The sequence below is a fragment of the Bos javanicus genome, chromosome 1 (genome assembly GCF_032452875.1).
Source record: "Bos javanicus breed banteng chromosome 1, ARS-OSU_banteng_1.0, whole genome shotgun sequence".
NCBI classification, from domain to species: Eukaryota; Metazoa; Chordata; class Mammalia; order Artiodactyla; family Bovidae; genus Bos; species Bos javanicus.
Genome location: NC_083868.1, coordinates 130,473,980 through 130,498,233, shown reverse-complemented (window position 1 = coordinate 130,498,233; position 24,254 = coordinate 130,473,980). Strand labels below are relative to the sequence as shown.

Here is a 24,254-nt window from a genome sequence, read left to right as displayed (position 1 = left end):
CACAAACAAGTGTTAAATTTAAGAAGACTAAAATCATGTTAAGAAATCAAGACAAATAAGATATGTTTAAAGAAAATGGAAATTTAACATAACATAATTTATGGGATGTAGCAAAAACAGTTCTAAAAGGAAACTTCATAACAGTAAATGCATACATCATAAACAAGAAAAATCTCAAACCACCTAACCTTACATCTCAAGGAACAAGAAGAAGAATAAACAAAGTCTGAAGTTAACACAAGAAAGGAAATAAACTTCAGAGTGGAAATAGAGGCTAAAAAAACAGTAGAAAAAAAAAATCAATGAAACTTAGAGCTTTAAAAAGAAAATCAAAATTGATAAATCTTTAGCTAGACTCACCAAGGGAAAAAAAAAAAAAGGACAAAAAAGAGGAAACAGAAGCTGTAAAATTGATACCACAGAAATACAAAGGATCATAAGAGACTATGAATAGTTATATATCAAACACATTAGATAACCTAGAAGGAAAAGATAAATTCCTAGAAAGAAAACTTACCAAGAGTGAATAATGAAGAAACAGAAAATGTAAACAGACTGATTACTAGGAAGAAGTTTAAATCAGTAATCAAAAATCACCCAACAAACAGGTCCAGGGACCACACAGCTTCACTAGTGAACTCTACCAAATATTCGAAGAATTAATACTATTCCTTCCCAAACTCTTCCAAAATATAGATGAGGAAACACTTGCAGACCCACTTTACAAGACCAGTACTCTCACCAGGTTTATTCAACACAGTATTGGAAAGTCTAGCCATAGCAATCAGACAAGAAGAAAAAAAAAAAGAAAACCGTCACTGTTTGAAGATGACATGGTGCTTTATAAAGAAAATCCTAAAGATGCCACCAGAAATCTGTTATAATGAATTCAGTAAAACTGCAGGATACAAACCTAATAAACAGAAATCCACTGCATTTCTATACACTAACAACAAAGTATCAGAGAAATTAAGAAAACCATTTACAACTGCACCAAAAAGAATAAAATATCTAGGAGTAAATCTAATCAAGGAGGTAAGAGACCCTGTACTCTGAAAACTAAGACACTGATGGAAGAAATCAAAGACAACACAAACAAATGGAAAGATACATTATGCTTATGAATTGGAAGAATAATGTTAAAATGTCCATACTATACAAAGCAATCTATAGATTCAATGCAATCAAACTTCTAATGGCATTTTTCACAGAAATAGAAAATCCTAAAATTTGCATAGAACCACAAAAGAGTCAAAGCAATTTTGAGAAAGGTGAACAAAGCTGGAGGCATCATACTCCCTGATGTCTCCAGGCATCAAACTATATTACAAAGTTATAATAATCAAAACAGTATGGTACTGGCATAAAGAGACATCAATGGTACAGAATAGAGAGCCCAGAAATAAACCCACACATATGTGGCCAATTAACTTATGACAAAGGAGACAAGAATGTATAATAGGGGAAGCACAGTCTCTTCAACAAGTAGTGTTGGGAAAACTGGACAGCCACATGCAAATGAATAAAATTCAACCACTATCCTACACTGTACACAAAAATTAACTCAAATGGACTACAGACTTGAATGTAAGAGCTGAAACTATGAAACTCTTAGAAGAAAACTTAGGTGAGTTAAACTCACTGACATCAGTCTTGGTGATGATTTTTTGGATTAGACACCAAAACCAAAGGCAACTAAAGCAAAACTAAACAAGTGAGGCAACTTGAGACCACATTAAAATGCTTCTACACAGCAAAGGAAACCAACAAAATAAAAAGACAACCTACCAAATCGGAAAAAATCTTGTAGATCATATATGGTAAGCAGTTAATATCCAAAATCTATATTAAAACTCACAGAACTCTACAGCAAAAAAAAATCTGATTAAAAAATGAGCCAAGGCTCTGAATAGACATTTTTCTGAAGAAGAAATATGGATGGTTAGTAGGTACATGAAAAGATACTCAACATCATTAGTCATTAGGGAAATGCAAATCAAAACCACAATGAGATATCACCTCATATCTGTGAAAATGGTTATTATAAAAAATAACAAGTGTTGGTAAGGATATGGAGAAAAGGGAACCCTTGGGCACTGTTGGTGGGAATGTAAATTGGGGCAGCTATGGAAAACAGTATGGAGGGTCCTCAAAAAAAATAAAAAAAATAGTACTACCATACTTCCAGGCAATTCTACTTCTGTGTATTTATTAAAACAACGGTAATTCAAAATGATATATGCACACCTGTATTCACTGTGGCATTACTTACAATAGCCAAGACATGGAAACAACCTACTACTGCTAAGTCACTTCAGTCATGTCCGACTCTGTGCGACCTCATAGACGGCAGCCCACCAGGCTTCCGTGTCCCTGGGATTCTCCAGGCAAGAACACTGGAGTGGGTTGCCATTTCCTTCTCCAATGCATGAAAGTGAAAAGTGAAAGTGAAGTCGCTCAGTCATGTCTGACTCTTCACGACTCCATAAAAAAAGAAGTCTTGCCATTTTCAACATGGATAGACCTTGAGGGCATTCTACTAAGTTAAATAAGTTAGAAAAAGATAATTACTTATGATCTCACTTATATGTGGAACCTAAAAATACCAAAAAACCAACCAAACAAAAAAACCCAAGCTCACAGATACAGAGATTGGTGGTTGCCAGAGGTGGGGATTAGGGTGTGTGTGAAATAGGTGACAGGGGTCAATAGGTACTAATTTCCAGCTATTAAGTGAGTAATTCATGGGGATATAATGTATAGCATGGTGACTATAGTTAATAATACTGTATTACATATTTGAAAGTAGCGAGGAGAATGGATCTTAAAAGTTCTCATCACAAGAAAAAAAATTTTTTGTAACTATATGTAGTGATAGATGTTACTTAGACTGATCATTTTATAACATACAAATCACATCATTATTAGACACATAAAACTAATAATGCTATGTCATTTATATCTCAATTTAAAAAATTAAGAGATATTATAGGATTATATTAAATCATGCATGTCAAACTTCTGAAAAGTGTAAAGCACTATTGAATTTAAAGAATCTTCACTCAATTTAAAAAAATTTAAAGATTTTTTTTTTTTTTAAATCCTGAAGGAGTCCAGAGGCCTCTTGTGAGTATGTGACAAAGCTTGTATACTAAGATTCCTCTGCCTTACTCCACAGGCACAAGTGGGAAAAGGACACTTTTTTCCATGCAATTTCAGCAAAACTAATTATTCAGCGTCCTAGCCCTTAGTTGGTCAGAAAAAACAAAAAGGGATTGAGGTGGTACTATGAGCAGGCAGAGTTCAGAGAGAGAAGGGACAGCTGAACAGAGTGACAACCAGAGTAGAGTCAGAGAAAGAAAGAAGCAACCCCAAAGCACAGTAGTCCAAAGAAGTTCTCAAGAGGGGTAAATGGCCTCTTGACACTTCCAGGTTTTGTAACAGGTCAGTGATTATCTATGATAATGATGCAGCAAGTAATTGCTGTAACCTAATACTGCTCTAGATTCTTTATAGTATCTAGAACAGTAGACAGTCTGTATCTTCTGTTTTAAAGGTAGGAAAATGGATGAAACACTAGAGATTTTCAATGAAAATAATTAAAATATATAAATCTCATTTCTGACTTTCTGCTCCTTACAGATTTGAATTTTTTGTTTCCATGGATGAAGTACAGAAGAGGTCACTAGATGTCGCAGTGAAAAACAGTAGACCACTTGGTTCACACAGAAGGAAGGAACTGGGAAAGGTAAGTACAAAAGGGGATCTTGGTACTCTTTCCCTCCTGGTGGCTACCTGGAGTTCACAGGTGGAACACATCCTTGCTGAAATTTTGATGCGATCATCAGTTTGTTATCAGAACTGACTTTAAGGAAGATACAGCCTCACTGGGAGGTTTTTTGTTTTGTGCCTTTTAAAAAATACTCTTAAAACTAAAGTATATAAATTAATAAACCCTATTTTAAGAAACTCAAGAACATCCAAGTTCATCACTACAAAAGTATTTGAACCTCTACTATGATATTAAGTATTGTTTTCACAAGTACAGCATTGTGTGAAGCTTGGATCTTCTCATTATGTCAAGACTTTTGTGGTGAATGTTATTTTAACTTAAAGTTAGAAGTAAAGGAAATATAATCCTCAGGAAGGAGAGACAAAAAAGAATGGTATTTGTATACTCTGTAGTTGTTGTATTTTAAACATTATCTTATGCTCATTCTTTAAAGCCCACTCTGTGAAGTAGGTGATGATATTCCCATTTTTATTGTTGAGAAAACTATAGTGTCTTGCTTAAAATTCTGGATCAGTTTGTAAGTAAAGGCAAGCTGTTTTCTCTAAAACATTCGTTAAGTAAATTCCTAAGGTACAACTGCAAATAGCAGTTCACCTTTTCCTAGGACACTGAGGTTGGTGTCAGTACTGTCCTTCTGGAGAGGTTCTATATATTGAAAGTCAAAGGAAAAAGAACTATTGCTCAAAACTCAAGGAGGCCTTTTTTAGGATCAGTTTCATTTATCCCAATATGTTTCCATTTAATGCAGTTTTGAGGACAAGAACTGATAATTTGTGCTTGTTTAGGTACTGATTGACTTATCAAAAGAAGATCTGATTAAGGGCTTCTCACAGTGGTAAGTGAGTGGTTTCATTTTATCACATTAAATCTGCTACTCAATTTATTTCAGGTGGTTGCCTATATTCTCTTTTCAAAGTTCTTCCCTCTTCAATATCTTATCAAGGAGGGGGACATTATCACTTTTACTTAAGGCTTTAATGCTTACAGACTTCACTTATCTAAAGAACCGCTGTAAGCTCTAGTCTTAACCCTGGCTGGTCAACTTACAGAGATGAGTTCTGCTGGTCCCATAGGCCCAAGTAGGACAGACTAGGCCACTTGTCCTGATATTGCTACAGCACACTCGCCAATACTAACACAAGTCCAAATCCAACTGTCTTACAGGTATGAGCTGACTCCAGATGGACAGCCTAGAAGTTGATGATGAACAACAACATCTTTATTTTTTAAATATGTACATATGTATATTTTATAATTTAAATCACAATAGCAATTTGAAAATACACATATGTGTGGGTGTATATATATACACATACATATGTGTATATATACACATACACACATTCTTGTGTGCAGTATAACTGCATGACTGGATAGTATTATGCAGCGGTAAACACATGTAAAAGCAAGAACTACTCTTTCTTGGTTGGGTTTAATTGTTTAAATCCAAAAAGAAGTGGGGTATTTGTGCCTAACAAATGATCAGAACCTCAGTGGTGAATTTTCACTGACTTAGGACATGCATGAATGTCTATACCAAGTGTCCTGTCTTAGACACAGAAGATGAGGGAGGTCCATTTGTGGAGCAGCTGTCAGTACTCCTGGGCAGGGACTGACGCAGGGAGGAAGGTTTTTTTATGGGACTAAAAAGTGACCCACCCAAAAGTTCTGAGAGCTAACTCTACCTAAGCTCTACTGGCTGCCACCTTTGGTACTTCTCTGGAGGTTTGTTCCTGTATCTACTGTGAAACTAAAACATACTTTCCTGATGACAACCATGTTAGTGATATACCTATATACCTTGAGTTAAGTACTTCAGTGTGGGATAGCCTGGAATCAAACTCCAGCATGTGGCATTATTTCTATTAAGAAAATGCAAACAGAGTTTCAAGCCCAGGCCTGTCTGCACTCCCATAGCAGAGCACTGGAGACTGGAGTGCCAGCGAGAACAGGGGCTTTCTGTATCTCTCTTAGATAGGTTTGGGAATTCTGTTCCACTTTTCTGAGGGCTGATTCACCTACACAACATTAAAAACCAATTATGTAAACTGTATATTTAAACAAGTGCCTCTTTTGCATTTCAGACTTTATAAAACCAAATATTCTTGTCATTTCTCGTGTTCCTAGAGCTGCTGTCAAGTCTTCTTGTCACCTGTCCGCTCAGGCAGCACCCCTGCCCTTGCTTCCTCTCCCACCACTGCTCTCACTGCCGCTTTTCTAAAGAATCGTACCATCTTAAAACAAAGTTTCTGTCAGGTTACTCTCACTTATAAATGATCTCTTTCCTGTTTTCTACAAAATTCAAGCCCACTCCTTGTATTTTAGACTGAAAACAATCAGGTCTCCAGTTTTTGGCTGCCTTATTCATGTGCAGATGCTCTGTTCCAGAACTATCCAAATATATCCTGCTTACTAATCCTACTCACCTCTTAGAGGCCTGTGTCAAACTTAGCTCCTCCATTGAGCCAGTGCACACTGAAAGGACCTCTCCCCCAACCTACAGCATCTACTATCAACATTCTACATTTTTCATTTTAAAAATTCCCTGCCTTTAATTTTAAAAAATGTTTATTAAATATCTACTAAAGTCATATGCTAAGAAACTATCTGTATTGTGTTTGGTATTTGATGCTTCTGTTTACTTTCTAATTAACCTCAAGTTACTTGAATTTTTACCCCCATCATCCAAGACTAAGTACAAGACTTAGTACATCCATGCTAAGTACATGGCAGATGTGTAATAAAATTTGTTTTTGCTGTTTTGAGTGACAAGTTCTCATTATAAAATAGGACAATTGATGCCTGTCCTATCTACCTCACAGCAGCATTGTAATGTTCACTAAACAGACAAGTTCCTTGAAACGATAAAGTACCAGAGGAATAAATGGAATGTATCATATATCATTTCCTGAATATTAGCAACCCTAAAGCAACTACTTGAGCAAAATGGCAGACAACACAGACAAGTGAAAACCTATCCTTCCTCTAGTCCAAACACACAGAAAACCTAATTAAACCATAAATTTTAAGCATGATTTTAAACATGAATGACTAAAAAGTAACACAGGTTAAGTTCCAATGATAGTTCAAAGAGAAAATCTAAAGTAGCATATAGGAACTGAAGAGGGTGTTTTGAAGAGAACCAGAATTTTAGCACACCGGATAAAAGGTAAAGCTACTATGTAAGGGATGTGGAGCCTGGAAAGTTTTGTCCTCACAAAACACCTTGGCTGAGAATGAGGACAAGGAACTGGTTGTCAGCAATGGGTGGAAATAATCAACTACTCTCTCCTATCGGGAACATGGAGTCTGAAGTTACACACAACTGATTTAGTTTGGAAACCTCGAAACTAATGTGAAGATGGGTTTAGAACCTGGAACCATGTCAAGCCCTGACTGGGGCAACCACAAAATTGCCCCTAGGGTTGTGATTCCCATCTAGGACACACGTGGAACCACCACAGCAGATATTCCCACTAAAAGAAAGCTCACAGGCAAAAAAAAAAAAAAAATTTTTTTTTAGTATGAAGCACATGGGAATACCAAATTGAAAAATGGCCACTGGATGTATTTCAGCAAGAAACAAAATGTAACATAAAGCAGGAATGGCTTGTGGAAAACAACAGAGAGTAAGGTAAACCTAAATAAGTCTTGACTGTTTTAAACAAGGAAGCAAGCAACCTAAAATGTCTGCAAAACTGGGCTAGTACTGACATCTAAGAGCCTTGAAGCTGGTTCAGAGGAATGTTAAAAGTATTCAAGTCCTTATTTAAGAAGCTAAGGAGTTTTGCACCCCACTCCAGTACTCTTGCCTGGAAAATCCCATGGACAGAGGAGCCTGGTAGGCTGCAGTCCATGGGGTCGCTAGGAGTTGGTCACGACTGAGCGACTTCACTTTCACTTTTCACTTTCGTGCATTGGAGAAGGAAATGGCAACCCACTCCAGTGTTCTTGCCTGGAGAATCCCAGGGACGGGGGAGCCTGGTGGGCTGCCGTCTATGGGGTCACACAGAGTCGGACACAACTGAAGCGACTTAGCACTTAGCACTAAGGAGTTTTATATTTTAAAATATAGCTTTGTATGTGGCAGTTACTAGTTACCTTTCAGCTCCAAATCAACCCATCTTGGCCCTGCTTTGATATTAGAAATAACACAGCCTCCTCCCCTCTGCCAGGGGTCTTGATGTTAGGCTTATCAATTGAGGACACTGCAAGGCCTGAGTGGGAAGAAGGGGGTTTTTCTTCCTTTACTGAGGTGCCCTTATCCATGGCAGCTAGCTGACTGTCGTGTGAGGCTGTTCTCTGTTACCTAAGCACCTGCCACAGTTTACTCTTGGCTCATGCCCTTGGGCCCTGCAACCATAAACACAGTCTTCATGGTTCAGCACCATCCAACACCCTCTGGCAAGTTTATTTGCCACAAGTGGGTTGCCTGTTCCTGTGGCAGCCAGACCTCTACTCAGAGGTTTAAATATCAGCCTCGTGGGAAGGCACTCTTAAGTTCGTTTCTTGTTCACTCTCCTTTATCCCTGGGGGTGGTATCTGCTTTCTCAAGTCACTACTGCATACTCCTTAGAGTCCTCTTTTGTTTCCTTTTAGCAGTTAACTACTTTTACTAGTCAGCAATTCTTATTTTAAATGTTTCCTGTTAGGCTACCTGTGCAATGTAGTTTTTGTCTTCTGACCTGACCTTGACTTAAGTGTGTATTAAAAATTTTAAGATAACCAATAATATAGAGTAACAATAGAAAAATCAATAGAGTTGAAATATAAAACTTCCAAATCAGTAGTGAAGAATAAAAATTCAACACTGCTCCAAAAAAATAGGAAAGAAGAAAAAAGTAGCGTAGAAAAATATGATTAAAAAAAAAAAAACAAAAGATAGGCAAAAGACTTCTAAATATACTTGTAATCATAGTAAGTGAAGTGAAAGTCACTCAGTCATGTCCAATTCTTTGTGACCCATGGACTATATGGTCCATGGAATTCTCTAGGCCAGAATACTGGAAGTAGGTAGCCACTCCCTTCTCCAGGGGATATTCCCAACCTAGGGACTGAACCCAGATCTCCCACATTGCAGGCAGATTCTTTACCAGCTGAGCCACAATCATAGTAAAGGCACTATTAAAACTTATTATGTCAAATTCCATGAAAATTAAAAATATGCTATTTACAAGAGGTTCTCTCCAAATACACAGAGGTGTTGAAAGTAAAAGGATGAAAATGACAAACCCAAGGGTAGTTTAGACTTCTGTTTATAGTAATGGTACCAAGTGAAAGTTGTTCAGTCATGTCCGACTCTTTGGGACCCCATGGTCTGTAGCCTGCCAGGCTCCTCTGTCCGTGGAATTCTCCAGACCAGATTACGGGGATGGGTATCCATTCCCGTCTCCAGGGATCTTCCCAACCCAGGGATCGAACCCAGGTCTCCGACACTGCAGGCAGATTCTTTACCATCTGGGCCACCAGGGAAGCCCAAGAATACTGGAGTGGGTAGCCTATCCCTTCTCCCATGAATCTTCCCAACCCAGGAATTGAACTGGGGCCTCCTGCTTTGCAGGCGGATTCTTTACCAGCCGAGTACCAGGGAAGCCCAACATCATGCTTAACGGTGAAGCATTAAAAGATTTCCTTTTGAAATCTGCAACAAGAAAGGGTTGATTCCTATCACCACTTCTACTCAGCCCTATATTGTGGCCTATGTAGTTGGGTAAGGAAAAACAGGTATATCTGACCAAAACTGTTGTTATATGCAGATGATATGATCATAAGTATGAAAATCCAAAATAATCTAAAGATATACTGCTAATCAGAGTTTCCAGCAAGAATGTTGAATACAAAGTAAATATTTAAAAATCAATTATAGTTCTCTATTTCTGAAACAGTTGGAAAGTGAAATTTTAAAAAGACAACTTATAAATGCATAAAGATCAAATACTATGAATGTATCTGGCAATAATCCCTACAGGAAAATTATGAAACTTTATTACAGAATGTTAAAATAAACCTAACCAAGTGGAAAGCTATGCTACAGTAGGAGTTTGAAGATCCAACATTATAGATTCTGATTTTCCCCACTGATCCTGTGTTTAATGAAAGTTCAATAAAAATCTCAATATGTAGTGTGTGTGTCTGTGTGTATAATTTAATAATCAGACTCAGTACACATGGAAATACAAAGGGTGGGATACCAAAATTTATTTTAAAGTTAAAATAATGAAGACAGTGGGATACTAGTGAGGGGGAGATAAATGGACCAAAAGAATAGAAGAGAGTCCAGTAACAGACCCATTCACAGATATTCAATATATGACAGAAGTAAACACTACAAGCAGAGGGGAAATAATAGATTTTTCAATAAACAGTGCTGAAACAACTGGGTATCCATGACAGAAAAGGTAATAATCCTTTACTTATACCACATTAAAAAAAAAAAAAAAAAAACCTCCAGGTATATTAGACTAAGTGTGAAAGGCAAAACTATACAGCTGTAAGATAACACAGAAGAGTAACTTTACAGTTTGTGACTAGAGAAAGATTTCGTAAGACACTAAGAGAACTGACTATAAATCTCTACATCTTTAACTATATTCTCTATATTAAAATTAAGTTCTTCAGTTCATGAAAAGGGTAGCCTAGCCCTTCTCCCATGGATCTTCCTAACTCAGGAATTGAACCGGGGCCTCCTGCTTTGCAGGATTCTTGACTGCCGAGGAAAGAATCCTAGAGGAAAATGGAAAGTGGAAACAGAATGGAAGAAGGCATTCACAACATGTGTAAACCATCAAATGGTTCATGTCTAGAATATGTAAATAACTCTTACAAATCAATAGGAAGATAGACTGTCCAGAAAAAAACACCAAAACACATATAAGCACTTCAAAAATAAACTACAAACTAAAAAAAACAAAGGAAAAGATGTTTAACTTCATTAGTAATCAGGAAAATAAACATTAAAGTCACATTAAGAGCTCTACATATTATCCTGGCAAAAAAAAAAAAAATTGACTTACCAAAGGTTGGTCAAATATGGAAAACTGGGGATGCTTCATACATTAATGGTGGGAATATAAGTTGGTACAACTACTCTGGAAACAGTTTGGCATTTTCTTCTAAAGTTAAAATACATATGATCTATCAAAGTCAAACACTATACAAACCCAGAGAATCCATTCACATCATTAGATGTGTTTTCTGCTGCTGCTGCTGCTGCTGCTAAGTCACTTCAGTCGTGTCCAACTCTGTGCGACCCCAGACGGCAGCCCACCAGGCTCCCCCATCCCTGGGATTCTCCAGGCAAGAACACTGGAGTGGGTTGCCATTTCCTTCTCCAATGCATGAAAGTGAAAAGTGAAAGTGAAGTCGCTCAATCGTGTCCGACTCCTAGCAACCCCATGGACTGCAGCCTACCAGGCTCCTGCGTCCATGGATTTTCCAGGCAAGAGTACTGGAGTGGGTTGCCATTGCCTTCTCCGGTGTTTTCCTCTAGGACCCAGCAATTTTGCCTCTTAGATTCTAGAAAACCTGCACACAAGTGAACAAGAATACATGTACAAGAATGTTCACAGCAGTAGCTCACAATAGCCAAGAACTGGAAGTAACCCAAATGCCAATCCCTAGAACAACAAACAAATGGATTATGGAACATTCATAGAAGAATACTAGACACCAATGAAAACAAATGACCTGGACCTACATAAAACAATATAGATGAATAGTACAAACATGATGTTGAACAAAAGAATTAAGAAGAACATACAGCATGATCCTATTTTTATAAAGCTCAAAACTGGCAAAACTCAACTATCTTGGTTTAGGCATACACACAAAACTGGCAAAACTATTTAAAAAAAAAAAAAAGAAAAAACAAGTAAATGATTAACAGAAGCCAAGCTAATGATTATCTCTTTGGGGAAGACACATATGGTGTGTGGGGAAGGCCTTTTGGAGTGCTGGTGATGTTCTATTTTTTGGATGTTGCATGAGTGTTCACTTTATAATCATTTATTATACTTGAAATTTATGGTTTTTAAACCATACTTAGCATATGTGTTGAATTTTATAACATATAAAAAGAGATTAGTAAAATAAGAAGAAAAAAAGGAAAAGAATATCCAGCAACTATTAACTAAAAGGACAAAACTACATTCAAGGTAAAAGCATGTATAGCAATGAAGAGATATTAATCAAGAAGATATTACTGACTATGAATTTATAAGTACTTATAAAACAGGCCATAAGTACTTTTTAAAGTACTTATGAAAAAACAAAATTTGACAAATTCAGGGATTTCAGAATTTTCCATAAACCAAGTAGACAAAAAAAAATGATAGGAATGAAGTTGATTTAAACAGTATATTAATAACACTACATATATTAGAGATTAGACTTTTTAAAGCACATGTGGAATATGTGGAAATTCATCACAATAAAGTCATAAAGAAAATCTCAATGAATTCCAAAGATCCAATACCAAAAGACCATGTTCTCTGACTACAGTACCATGCAACTTAAAAAAAAAAAAAAGACAACATAAGAAACATTACATGTTTTCAGACACTTTACTTTTAACCAGGATGAGCAGAAAGCAAATTTATCCTTCCACCTGTATCAATCAAACAAAAATAGGACAGTTTTCAAGTCAATGAATATCAGGTATATGTCCATATGAAGACCTGAACACTACTACGAAATTTGTAGCAGTCAAAAACTGGAAATAACCTAAATTTCCATCAACAGATGAATGGATAGACAAATTGTGGTATCTTTATACAATGGAATACTACACAGCAATAAAGAAGAATGGACAGTTAATAAATGCAACAACATGCAAAAAAATCACAAATTAATTATGCTGAGTGGAAGAAGCCAGACAAAATGAGAACATATGGTATGATTCCATTTATATAAAATCCTGTCACATGTAAACTAGTCTATAGTGATGGAAAGCAGATCAGCTATTGCCTAGAGATAGGAATAGGGAGGGGTCATGAAGGGCAAAGAAATAACTCTTGGAACAATAGGTATATTATTTTGATGGTTTCACAGATGTATATGTATATCAGGATTTATCAAATTGTAACAGTGACAGATTTTATTTTCTTGGGCTCTAAAATCACTCCAGCCATGAAATTAAAAGACACTTGCTCCTTGGAAGAAAAGCTATGACTAACCTAGACAGCATATTAAAAAGCAGAAATATTGCTTTGCTGACAAAGGTCCGTCTAGTCAAAGCTATGTTTTTTCCAGTAGTTATGTATGGATGTGAGTTGGACTATAAAGAAGGTTGAGCACTAAAGAATTGATACTTTTGAACTGTCATGTTGGAGAAGACTCCTGACAGTCCCTTGGACTGCAAGGAGATCAAACCAGTCAATCCTGAAGGAAATCAACTCTGAATATTCATTGAAGGATTAATGCTGAAGCTGAACCTCCAATACTTTGGCCATCTGATGTGAAGAGCTGACTTATTGGAAAAGACCCTGATGCTGCAAAAGATTGAAGGCAGGAAGAGAAGAGGACAACAGAGGATGAGATGGTTGGATGGCATCACCAACTCAATGGACATGAATCTGCGCAAACTCTGGAAGACAGTGAAGGACAGGGAAGCCTGGCATGCTACAGTCCATGAGGTCACAAAGAGTCAGACATGACTGAGCGACTGAACAACAACAATACTTTATGCACAATTTATTATATGTCAATTATACATCCATAAAATGGTAAAAAATCAAGAGCCAAGCAATGGTTGCAGTACTTATATTTTAAATAATTACAACTGGATAAAAGTAGAACTGCCAGGATAAAAGTAGATCAGATAGAGAGGGCCTAATATTCTTCCTAGTAGTGGCACCATCCCTCTCAGTGGCCCTCAGAAAAACACCTTGGCCTTTGAGGAAGAGTTTTAAAACTCCTGTTTTAAACTAAGAGTTAACCACAGGCTCTCTTGAACTAGCTGACAAAATTCAGACAAAGTAATTTTTAAATTATACTTCTTATATGCAAATCAAAACTACAGTCAGGTACCACCTCACACCAGTCAGAATGGCCATCATTAAAAAGTCTACAAATAACAAATGCTGGAGAGGATGTGGAGAAAAGGGAACTCCCTACACTGTTGGTGGGAATGTAAACTGCTGCAGCTGCTATGGAAAACAGCATAGGGATTCCTTAAAAAACTAAGATTAGAGTTGCCATATGATCCAGCAAGTCCACTCCTGGGCATATACATATAGAGAAAATGATAATTCAAAATGATACATGCATCCCAATGTTCATACTATTTATAATTTAGATATATTATAAATAAATAGATTTATATTATAATAAATTCATTTATTTATTTAAATATAAATAAATAACTATTTATCTATATTCAGCACTATTTATAATAGCCAAGACATGGAAGCAACCTAAATGCCCACCAACAGAGGAACACATAGAGATGTGGTACATATATACAATGGAATATTGCTCAGCCATAAAAAAGAATTAAATAATGCCATTTGTAGCAACATGGAGAGACCTAGAGACTATCATACTAAGTGAAGTAAGTCAGAAAAATAAAGACAAATACCATATGACATCACTTGTATGTGAACTCTAAAATATGACATAAATAACTTACTTATGAAACAGACTTACAGATACAGAAAACAAACTCATGGTTACCAGAGGGAAAAGGGAGTAGGGAAAGGATAAACTAAGAGTTTGGGATTAGCAGATACAAACTACTATATATAAAACAGATACACAAGGTCCTACTGTATAGCACAGAAACTATATTTGGTGTCCTATAGTAAATCATAACGGAAAAGAATATGAAAAAGAATGTGTGTATACACATACACACACACACACATAAAACTGAATCATTCTGCTATACCAGAAACTAACACAACTGTAAATCAACTATTGTAATTGTAAATTACATAAACTTTTACAATAAAATAAACTATTATAATTGTAAACACTCACGTCCAACTCTTTGCAACCCCATGAATTGTAGTCTTCCAGGCTTCTTTGTCCTGGTGGATTCTCCAGGCAAGAATACTGGAGTGGGTTGCCATGCCCTCCTCCAGGGAATCCTCCCAATCCAGAGATCAAACCCAGGTCTCCCACACTGCAGGCAGATTCTTTACCATCTGAGCTACCAGGGAAGCCCATAATAAACCATAATGGGAAAGAACATGAAAAAGAAAATGTGATACACACACACACACACACAAAACTGAATCATTTTACACCAGAAACTAACACAATTGTAAATCAACTATGCTGCAATTAAAAAAATTATATTTCTTCCTTTCAAAAGTCACTGGATTTCCAAACTGGCTCACAACAATTTCTTGGAGTAATCTAATTAACTAAGAGCATTTATATTACTGAATATCCAAATACTTTTTCTACTCAACCCTCAAAGACACAAGTTCTTTCACAAATTGCGGGCTAGTGTTAAGAAATATAATTGCAGGCAAACAAAGAATTTTAAATCTAAAAAAACCTAAGATATTACCTTAACTTCTAATCTCTATGGTCACCACACTAAGGATCTAGGTGCTTATATTTTGACATTTATTCTCTGCATTCCACTATGCTGCTTCCTGGAAGTCTTTACAATATTCTATATGACAATGAACAAGAATAGCTGAGAAGTTATAAAAGTCAGGGTAGGGAGTAAGGGAGCAGCAGCAACCCAAAGTGACCTGTACTCACAGATGTGAAGCAGAACAGTTATCCTTTAAGAAAATCAGAATGAATAACAGAGAATATGTAGAAAGTGGCAAGAAAGCTACTCTTACAAAAAATGCAGCAAGGGTGAACCAGTTGCCCAAGGAAGCCTCAGACTAGTAAGAGAATATGACTCATTATGAGGAATACAAATAAGTCACTGAGAACACTTACATTTGGAGATTTTTTTTTTATTTTATTTTATTTTTAAATTTTACATAATTGTATTAGTTTTGCCAAATATCAAAATGAATGGATAAGAAAGCTGTGGTACATATACACAATGGAGTATTACTCAGCCATGAAAAAGAATACATTTGAATCAGTTCTAATGAGGTGGATGAAACTGGAGCCTATTATACAGAGTGAAGTAAGCCAAAAGGAAAAACATAAATACAGTATACTAATGCATATATATGGAATTTAGAAAGATGGTAACAATAACCCTGTGTACGAGACAGCAAAAGAGACACTGATATATAGAACAGTCTTATGGACTCTGTGGGAGAGGGAGAGGGTGGGAAGATTTGGGAGAATGACATTGAAACATGTAAAATATCATTTGGAGATTCTTTACAAAATTTTATTTAAGATTTCATGCCCTTATAAAAGGTACATCACATGAAGATAGTAAAAAAGACACTTTTTTAAAGGAGAGACTTAGACCTACTCATCTATTGTACCTCATAATTCTTTTCTACCCTCATAGGAAAATTTTTTTTCCTTCTTCCTTTTGTTCTTTCTGCTCTGAAAGTACAAGTGTCATGAGGGATATCTTAATAGAATGTGCCATTTCCTTGCCAGGAAAGCAATAGCTTCCTGCTGGCTGGACTAAAGACAGACATTTAAAAAAAAAAAAAAAGACAGACATTGACATTCCTTGTTCCTAGAACCAAAAAGGTCAGTAAACTCTGAACTTAAATGCAACCTTTCTAGTACTTGCATTATCTCTCCCTGAGTTTCTCTCTTATTCACACACTGTACTTTAAAACAATCTTAAATTTCAAGTACTCAAGAACTGCTTAAGAATTATTCAAGGATCTAAAGTTAATTAATTAAACTTAGCAATTGTTTTCTATAAAAGAATCTCAAAGTCAATAAAAACTATACAGATGGAGGCCTCAATAGAAAGAAGGGGGTAAATTTTGAGGTAAATACATTTTATAACCCATGTCTCAGAGTAAGATCAATCCTACAAAATACTTAGGATGTTAAGAATGCAATTTACACAGTAAAAATGATTTGTTTTCAGTATGAAAGTATTTTTAATTTCCTTACTGCAGGTACAATGGCATCCAAGTCATCAATTTCTGTAACAGAAAAACAATAATAAAACAGTAGCTTCATCTAGTGTTAGGCTCAGATGAAATGATAACTCTGGGCAAAGGCAAACCTCAAACACAAAGGCAACATCACTAGTGCTTTCAAGCACATGAAATTTTTCTCTAAAAGTGTATCACTGATTCACAGGACATTTGTTTGTAAAAGCTACCTACAAAAGCATCTTCTGACTCTGATATTAATCTCATTAGCAGTGTGCTCTTAACAACAGATACTACTCACCATATTTATAACATTATGTTACTGCCTCTTTCTAATATATGGGTGAGCTTACATGGTGAAATCCCTAGGAGAGGCCCTTTCTCTTTCCTGGGCCTCCATCTAAGGACTTAGGGATCTCTTCTGTAGGAACACAGATGATAAAAGAAAGGAAAAGAATACGAGCAAATCTACAGCTGAGAATTACACTGTAGTAAGTAAGGTACAAAGATCAAGTTATTCCATGACCTGCATTCTAAAATCACACCTGTTTTCTCCCTAGAAGAGAAATCTGCCTTATAAATAAACCTCACAGAGAAGGACCTTGGTTGATATGAGAATTTTCTCAACTAATCACACCACTTACACGAGAAAAAAGAAAGTCCTTCTCCATTACCTGATATTCAGTAATCCACTCTGTAGTTCTAGATGTGTAATATGACATCTGTTGTTGTTGTTTGTTGTTTAGTTGCTAAGCTGTGTCTGACTCTGCGACCCCATGGACTGTAGCCCTCAAGGCTCCTCTGTCCATGGGATTTCCCAGGCAAGAATACTGGAGTGGGGTGCCATTTCCTTCTCCAGGGGATCTTTCTGACCCAGGGATCAAACCCACGTCTCCAGCACTAACAGGTGGATTCTTTATCACTAAGCCACCTCGCATCTAGTAATAATAAAAATAGTCATGTTTGCCAAAACAGATTTAATTTCTGAAATGTTAATATTTACTCCAGAATTTCAACTGTGACTGAACAGCACATGAACAATGTATATTGAAGCAAATGGTCCCACATGAACCATGTTGAGTATTATATCTGAGAAGAAGTTTCTATACAAGGATTATGAGATAAGTGTTAATAGCACACCTAGTAAAATGTTTGTTAATGACAAGAAACACTGTTAATCGCTATCTCAAAGCAAGTAAAATCATATTACAGGAAACAAAGCTCTTTGAGATACAAGGCAATAAATACATTTCTACATTTTCATATCTCAAGTTAAACTTTCAAATTATGTCTTCCCTTGCCATGATCTTTTCAAATATATGAGCATGAATAAAGTACATTCACTGTCTCCGTTGCTTCCAGTCTACATAAAATTGGCCACAAAATTTATGTTCAACTAGGCTATATACTCCAGTCAGATATGCCTTTCATTTACTCATCTTCTTACCAAATTTTAACTTACTCATTGCTTTATCTTCTGCCAAACCTTATCTCCTCTTCTAATTTAATTTCCTATGTCAGAGTCATTCTTTAAAAAACAAAACAAAAACTTTCAACTTCAAATGAGCTACACAGAAAAAAAATTCATTAATCATAGTGAATTAATGAAGTAAATAAATCACTGTAACATTTTTAAAAAGTGATTTTGTTTTGTTGGGTTTAGGGAATCTTTCCTAGCCAGTGGACCACCAGGAATTCCCTAAAAAGTGTTCTTAATGGTAAGATTAATTATTTTTATAGCCATAATCATAATCATAATATTTTTATAGCCATAAATCACACTTAAAGTAAAAGATGTGGGTTTTTATTTTGGCTATGATTCGTAATTACATTTTTTTTCCCTTAAAGCCCTCAATCTGACCAAGAGTGTAAATGTATCTCTTCCCTTCCACAAACTTATAAATTCATCTCCTTTCTACAGATGTTTACGTTATATTATTTTTCATCATCTGAGGAAATTAAATTTTAAGAAAAGAGTAGGTAGGAACTATCTTTTTTTAAAAAAAGAAAAGAAGAGGAGGAGGAGGAAGAAGAAAAATTAAAAACACACCTATCAAGATCATAAATTCTACAGACATTTCTCATTAGCCAATGACAGTCAGGGTTGGAGTGGGCCTAGCCAGAATAATGTCATTTCTCATTTTAAAGTCCTAAAACAAAGGTTCAGCTCCTTAAAGAATATGTCCTTCTCTGTTCTGTAGATTAGCCCCAACCAACTTTAACTGCAAGTCAGAAGTTTGTTTTCACTACTACTAGTGGTTTCCAGACACTTTCTACCACTCTAGGTAAAAATACTAATACAGTGACTAAACACTCTTTCCTCAACCCCAATGACAGCCTAAGACTCAATATTTAACCACCTCCGACAAAAATCTTACCTAAGATTTTGAGTAGATCATTAGTAAATGCCTGAAATGCTGGGAAAAATTCCTCATGTTCTTCCAATTTGTGGATAATGCTTAAAAAAAAAAAAAGCACAATTTATACTGAATTTCTGACTTAGGATTCTTACATCTGAATGGACAAAGAACATTTCAAAACAAAAAGAAACTGTCCTGCTAATTTAAATACAAATTTAATGATTATTTACTGCAATCTTTCCTTCTGAGCGTTTTGTTCATCTAGTAATACTTTTCTAAAACAAAAAAAAAATCTACTAGCAGTATAATCATCTGTTCTAAGGTTAAATTTATCTAACATTTCTAACATGGGAACTTTCCATTTAGCTTGAGGAGTCTTAAGAGACCATGTTTTCCAAAAATAATTGATTTTCATATCCTGTATTATATTAAACATTAAGAATAAGTATCAGTAATCTGTAAAACTGGGAGGGAGAAAAATACCAATAGTGAGACATACGTTCCTTTTAAAATCATCAAGTATCAGAAACCTCAAGTGTCAGATTAGGTTAGGGTTCCTCTTGGAAAACTTGCAGAACATATGGAACATATACTTTCCTTATGTTGCAGTATAAAATCTGAGGGAGGAGGGAGGAAGAATACAGCTATAATGTTTTAACATTAAAAAAAAAAATTAGGTTTTATGTTGGAGATGCCTAGCTTTAAAAAAGAAATCCTTAATATCTTATCTGGAGAAGGCAATGGCAACCCACTCCAGTACTCTTGCCTGGAGAACCCCATGGATGGAGGAGCCTGGTAGGCTGCGGTCCATGGGGTCTCTAAGAGTAGGACACGACTGAACGACTTCACTTTCACTTTTCACTTTCATGCATTGGAAAAGGAAATGGCAACCCACTCCAGTGTTCTTGCCTGAAGAATCCCAGGGACGGGGGAGCCTGGTGGGCTGCCGTCTGTGGGGTCACACAGTCGGACACGACTGACGTGACTTAGCAGTAGCAGCAGCAATATCTTATCAAATAATGCACATACTCTTAGTGATTATTCAGTGATCTATGGTAATCTACTAAAAATTGGACTTACGTATATATTCTGAATTAACATGAAGTTGCTGACAAAGTTTGATTTTCTCCAATTATAATCTCCCTTGGGAATAAGCTTATAGCAAAAATGCTAGAGTCCTGACTCAGACCCCAGAATCTACTTTTATCTTGAAAATATTTGATATTCTCTCCATCCCTAAGGTGTGAGATTATTTTTAAAAATGCTATTCCAAACAGGAAAGGTAAATAACTTATGAAGTTTTGAAAATCTTTAGTTTTACCACTCCAAACATTCTGGACAATACTTTGCAACCTTTTTAAAATAAATACCTTTGAAGGTCTTCAGGTCCTAATACCTGCATAATCTTTTCATTCACATCTTCATTAATCAGCCTACACAATTTTCCAACTGTGCTCACCAGCACACACAATGAGGATGAACTATCTGCAAAAGAGAAATAAAAGGAGAATATTTTAAGGGAATTTTCAAAATCATTAAATCAAATGCTATGTTTCTGTTACCCTCAATTTTTCACCTACTTTTTGTTCATTTATTAATGGGGCCTCCCTGATGGCTCAGACAGTAAAGAATCGGCCTGCAATGCAGAAGACCCAGGTTCAATCCCTGAGTCGGGAAGATCCCCTGGAGAAGGGAATGGCTACCCACTCCAGTATTCTTGCCTGGAGGATTCCATAGACAGAGGAGCCTGGTGGGTTATAGTCCATGGGATCACAAAGAGTCAGATTTATTAATAATCATTATTAAGTGGGAGGCCAAAAATGAAAATGAGTCATTACCTAGTTCTAAGAGTTCTTGGAGGTTTCTCACAGCATTGTTCAATTCTCCAAGCCTAGTATAAACTTCATTCATTCGAGGATAGACTCCAGTTAAAGAAGGAACATCAAATAATTTTTGGAAGTGAGAAACAATAGCTCGCAAAATGTGGAAGTCTGGCATATTGCTGTCCTGCCCAAAAGAGAGGAAGAAAAATAAAGTTCACATCTTAAAATTATTCTGAATCTTTAATAAAAACTTTAAAAAGAGAAAGAGTTATAGTAGAATATCTGTATCCATATCATTAATTTCACATTAAAATGTGAATATCTATGTAAGTACTGGGTAGTATTACCTTTGCCTTATTTTCAACTTCTTCTAACATGGTATCCACTATAAACAACAGATCTTCAACTCTGACACCTTCATTTTCATCCTGCTTCTTTAAATTATGCCAAGGCACCAGTTCTGTAGACAGTATTTTCAAGGACTTATATAAATCCTTCATAACAAAACAAATAATATGCTATTATGCAGTTTTTTAAGTTTTCATAATCATGTTAATAAAATATAATTATCCAAGCAGACGTAATACAAATATTAATCATCAGTATTTTTTTAAAAATACCATTACCTGTTTAGAAAGAGCCTGTTAAATTCATTTTCTTCAGGCCTTACAAAAAAGATTATACATATACTGATTATCTGGAATCTGGATGTTTAAAGTAATTGTATGTTATTTATTAGTAATGTACGCTATTATTTAAGTAATTATTTTGAATTATCGATGAATAAAAAATAAGCTTGTTGTTTCTATTTTGCCCTTGATTTTTTAAATAACAGATTTATTGAGATGTAATTCACATACCATAAAATTCATCCTCTTTAAGTGTGTAATTCAGTAGTCTTATTTACAGAGATGTGCAATCATCACAATTATCTTAATTCTAGAATATTTTCATCATGCCAAAAAGAAACCCTTCTTCCCTATTTTCTCTCGCTCCCAGGCTTTGGGTAACCACTAATCTTATTTTCTTTTTCTATAGATTTGCCTATACTATACTAATGAGCATTTCATTAAAAAACAGAATCATACAATATGTGACTTTTTGCGACAGGTTTCTTTCATTTAGGATATTTTCAATATTCATCCATGTATGTAGCTCCAAGAAAAAATTTAATTCGAAAAGATGCCTAAAAAGTAATTCTACTTAATTTTCATGACAGTCTACTTGTTTTCCTGGCCTAAATATGTTGTCCTAATCTATTTAAAACTGTGCACAAGGAGCTGGGATCCTGTAAGTTTAGAAGTCTAAGACTGGTCGATCAATAAACAAATATTTACTGGGCATCAACTATGTGCATAGCACAGTGCTTGGTGCTTGGCCCTTTAAAACATCAATGTCATGCAAAAGAAATGTAATGTGTGTCACAGTAATATTATCTAGTAGCTATGTTAAAAAAGTAAAAAGAAATAAGTGACAATTTAAATATATTTAACCCAATATATCCAAAATAGTATCAACAGATCATCTATTTTAATTATCTTTTAATCATCTCCATACTATTTCTACTAAATCTGGTGTGTAATTTTATACTTGCAGCACATTTCAGTTGCGACTATCATATTTCAAGTGATCAAAATCTACATGTAGGTGAGTGGTTAATGTATTAGACAATGCAACTCTAGAATACAGAAGGAAACACAGGAAGTTCTTATTTTTCTCAACTTCTTATTTTAGTCCTCCACTTATTTAACACTCACTAATTAACACCTAGATGCGGGAGACCTGGGTTCGATCCCTGGGTTGGGAAGATGCCCTGGAGGAAGGCATGCAACCCACTCTAGTACTCTTGTCTAGAGAATCCCCATGGACAGAGGAGCCTGGTGGGCTACAGACCATGGGGTTGCAGAGTTGGACACGACTGAGTGACTAAGCACAAACACAATTAACACCTAGACCTCACATATTAGTATTGTTAACCTTTCATTTGGTAAGACAGAGAAGGCAATGGCACCCCACCCCAGTACTCTTGGCTAGAGAATCCCAGGGACGGGGAGCCTGGTGGGCTGCCCTCTATTGGGTCGCACAGAGTTGGACACGACTGAAGTGACTTAGCAGCAGCAGCAGCATTTGGTAAGAAAGAGGAAGAGTATAACATTTTGATAGTTTTTTTAAAATTAGCAATTCAAGGCAGCACATTCAGTGTCAAATAAATGTACTAAACAATTAGTATCACCAGAATTTGAAAAAGTCAGGAAATCACAACACAATGACACTTTCATTAACCAACATTTCATCAGTAAGGTACAATTTATAAAGAAAAAAACTATGGTAAAAGCACACTAAATATAAAACTTTGAGAATAAAAGTATATAAAGCCCACAGACTCTGATACATTTTCAAAGCATGTAAAGAGTATTCAACCACATACCTTTAAGGAAGCCAGTTGATCTGCCCACATCTCTATTATAGGAACAAGATGCTCAAATCCACAATCTTGAACAAGATCTCTATTAAAATGTTGGGCTGTTCCTTTGCTCTGTTTATATATTATTACTGGAGCTCTTGGATTGTGAATAATTGAATTGATGCTACTCAATACCTTTTAAAAAACATGGCATTTTTAGTTGAAAAGTTTATCACAGTCCTATCAGAGTGATCTATGTTAGAGTGCTTATGTATCAATGCAACACCATTTTCTGAGTTAGAGATTCATTGGACAGGAATCACCAAGACAAGTATCTTTCAAAGGGCTGTACAGAATGAGTGAAAAATAACTGTTTTCTTCTTTCCCCATAGAAAGCTACAGGTCTTCTGAGAATTTTATTTCTGATGTTTATTTACAAGTAGTTGTTGTTTGGCTTAGAACGTACATTTCAATGTTTTGATTCTATTACATTTAAACTCTACTTTGAATACCATTTTAATGGAAAAAATAATTCCCCTTCATTAAATTACTAATGAGCACAGGAATACAGTCTTTATTCTCCCTCTCCCTCACACCAAAAATTAAGAAGGGCAGCAGAACAGGGAGAGCAGGGAGCTGATCTCCACAAGGTCATAGCACAACCCCATTCCATGAGGGTGATGGTGAACCAAGGAGGATTACATATATGGCTAGCAGTGTGTATCCATACCTTACAGATTGTTTGCAAAAATTACTGCAATTTTTGTCTTTGTGCTCTTGTCTTTGCAATATGACACTGCAGGTTCTCCCATCAAGAAGTACAGTCTATTTTCTACTCCGTGAATCTAGGGGCAACCTTGGGCCTTGCTCTGGCAGACAGAA

The 24,254-nt window shown here is 35.8% G+C and overlaps 2 protein-coding genes across 9 annotated transcripts in view; one reads left to right on the top strand and one right to left on the bottom strand.

The window, feature by feature from the left end:
- The window catches only part of ESYT3 (extended synaptotagmin 3), a 55,876-nt gene extending 49,318 nt beyond the window's left edge, over window positions 1-6,558 (top strand). The window contains exons 21-23 of the mRNA XM_061420477.1: window positions 3,643-3,748; window positions 4,579-4,628; window positions 4,958-6,558. Of these exons, the coding sequence (XP_061276461.1) occupies window positions 3,643-3,748; window positions 4,579-4,628; window positions 4,958-4,994 (193 nt within the window). The 3' untranslated portion in view covers window positions 4,995-6,558. The remainder of the gene's footprint in view (window positions 1-3,642; window positions 3,749-4,578; window positions 4,629-4,957) is intronic.
- A 3,409-nt stretch (window positions 6,559-9,967) lies between these two features.
- Window positions 9,968-24,254, bottom strand: part of CEP70 (centrosomal protein 70) — an 87,510-nt gene continuing 73,223 nt past the window's right edge. For 5 of the 8 annotated variants that reach the window (XM_061420522.1, XM_061420533.1, XM_061420540.1 and 2 more), the window contains 7 exons: window positions 23,397-23,567; window positions 21,316-21,462; window positions 20,984-21,152; window positions 20,516-20,630; window positions 19,164-19,243; window positions 14,771-16,833; window positions 9,968-10,516 (listed from right to left, as the gene is read on the bottom strand). In XM_061420522.1, coding sequence (XP_061276506.1) covers window positions 16,772-16,833; window positions 19,164-19,243; window positions 20,516-20,630; window positions 20,984-21,152; window positions 21,316-21,462; window positions 23,397-23,567 — 744 coding nt within the window. In that variant the 3' untranslated portion in view covers window positions 9,968-10,516; window positions 14,771-16,771. Of the gene's footprint in view, window positions 10,517-14,770; window positions 17,207-17,686; window positions 18,314-19,163; window positions 19,244-20,515; window positions 20,631-20,983; window positions 21,153-21,315; window positions 21,463-23,396; window positions 23,568-24,254 lie in introns of those variants that run through there. The other 3 variants (XM_061420498.1, XM_061420513.1, XM_061420550.1) reach the window with 3 other exon arrangements.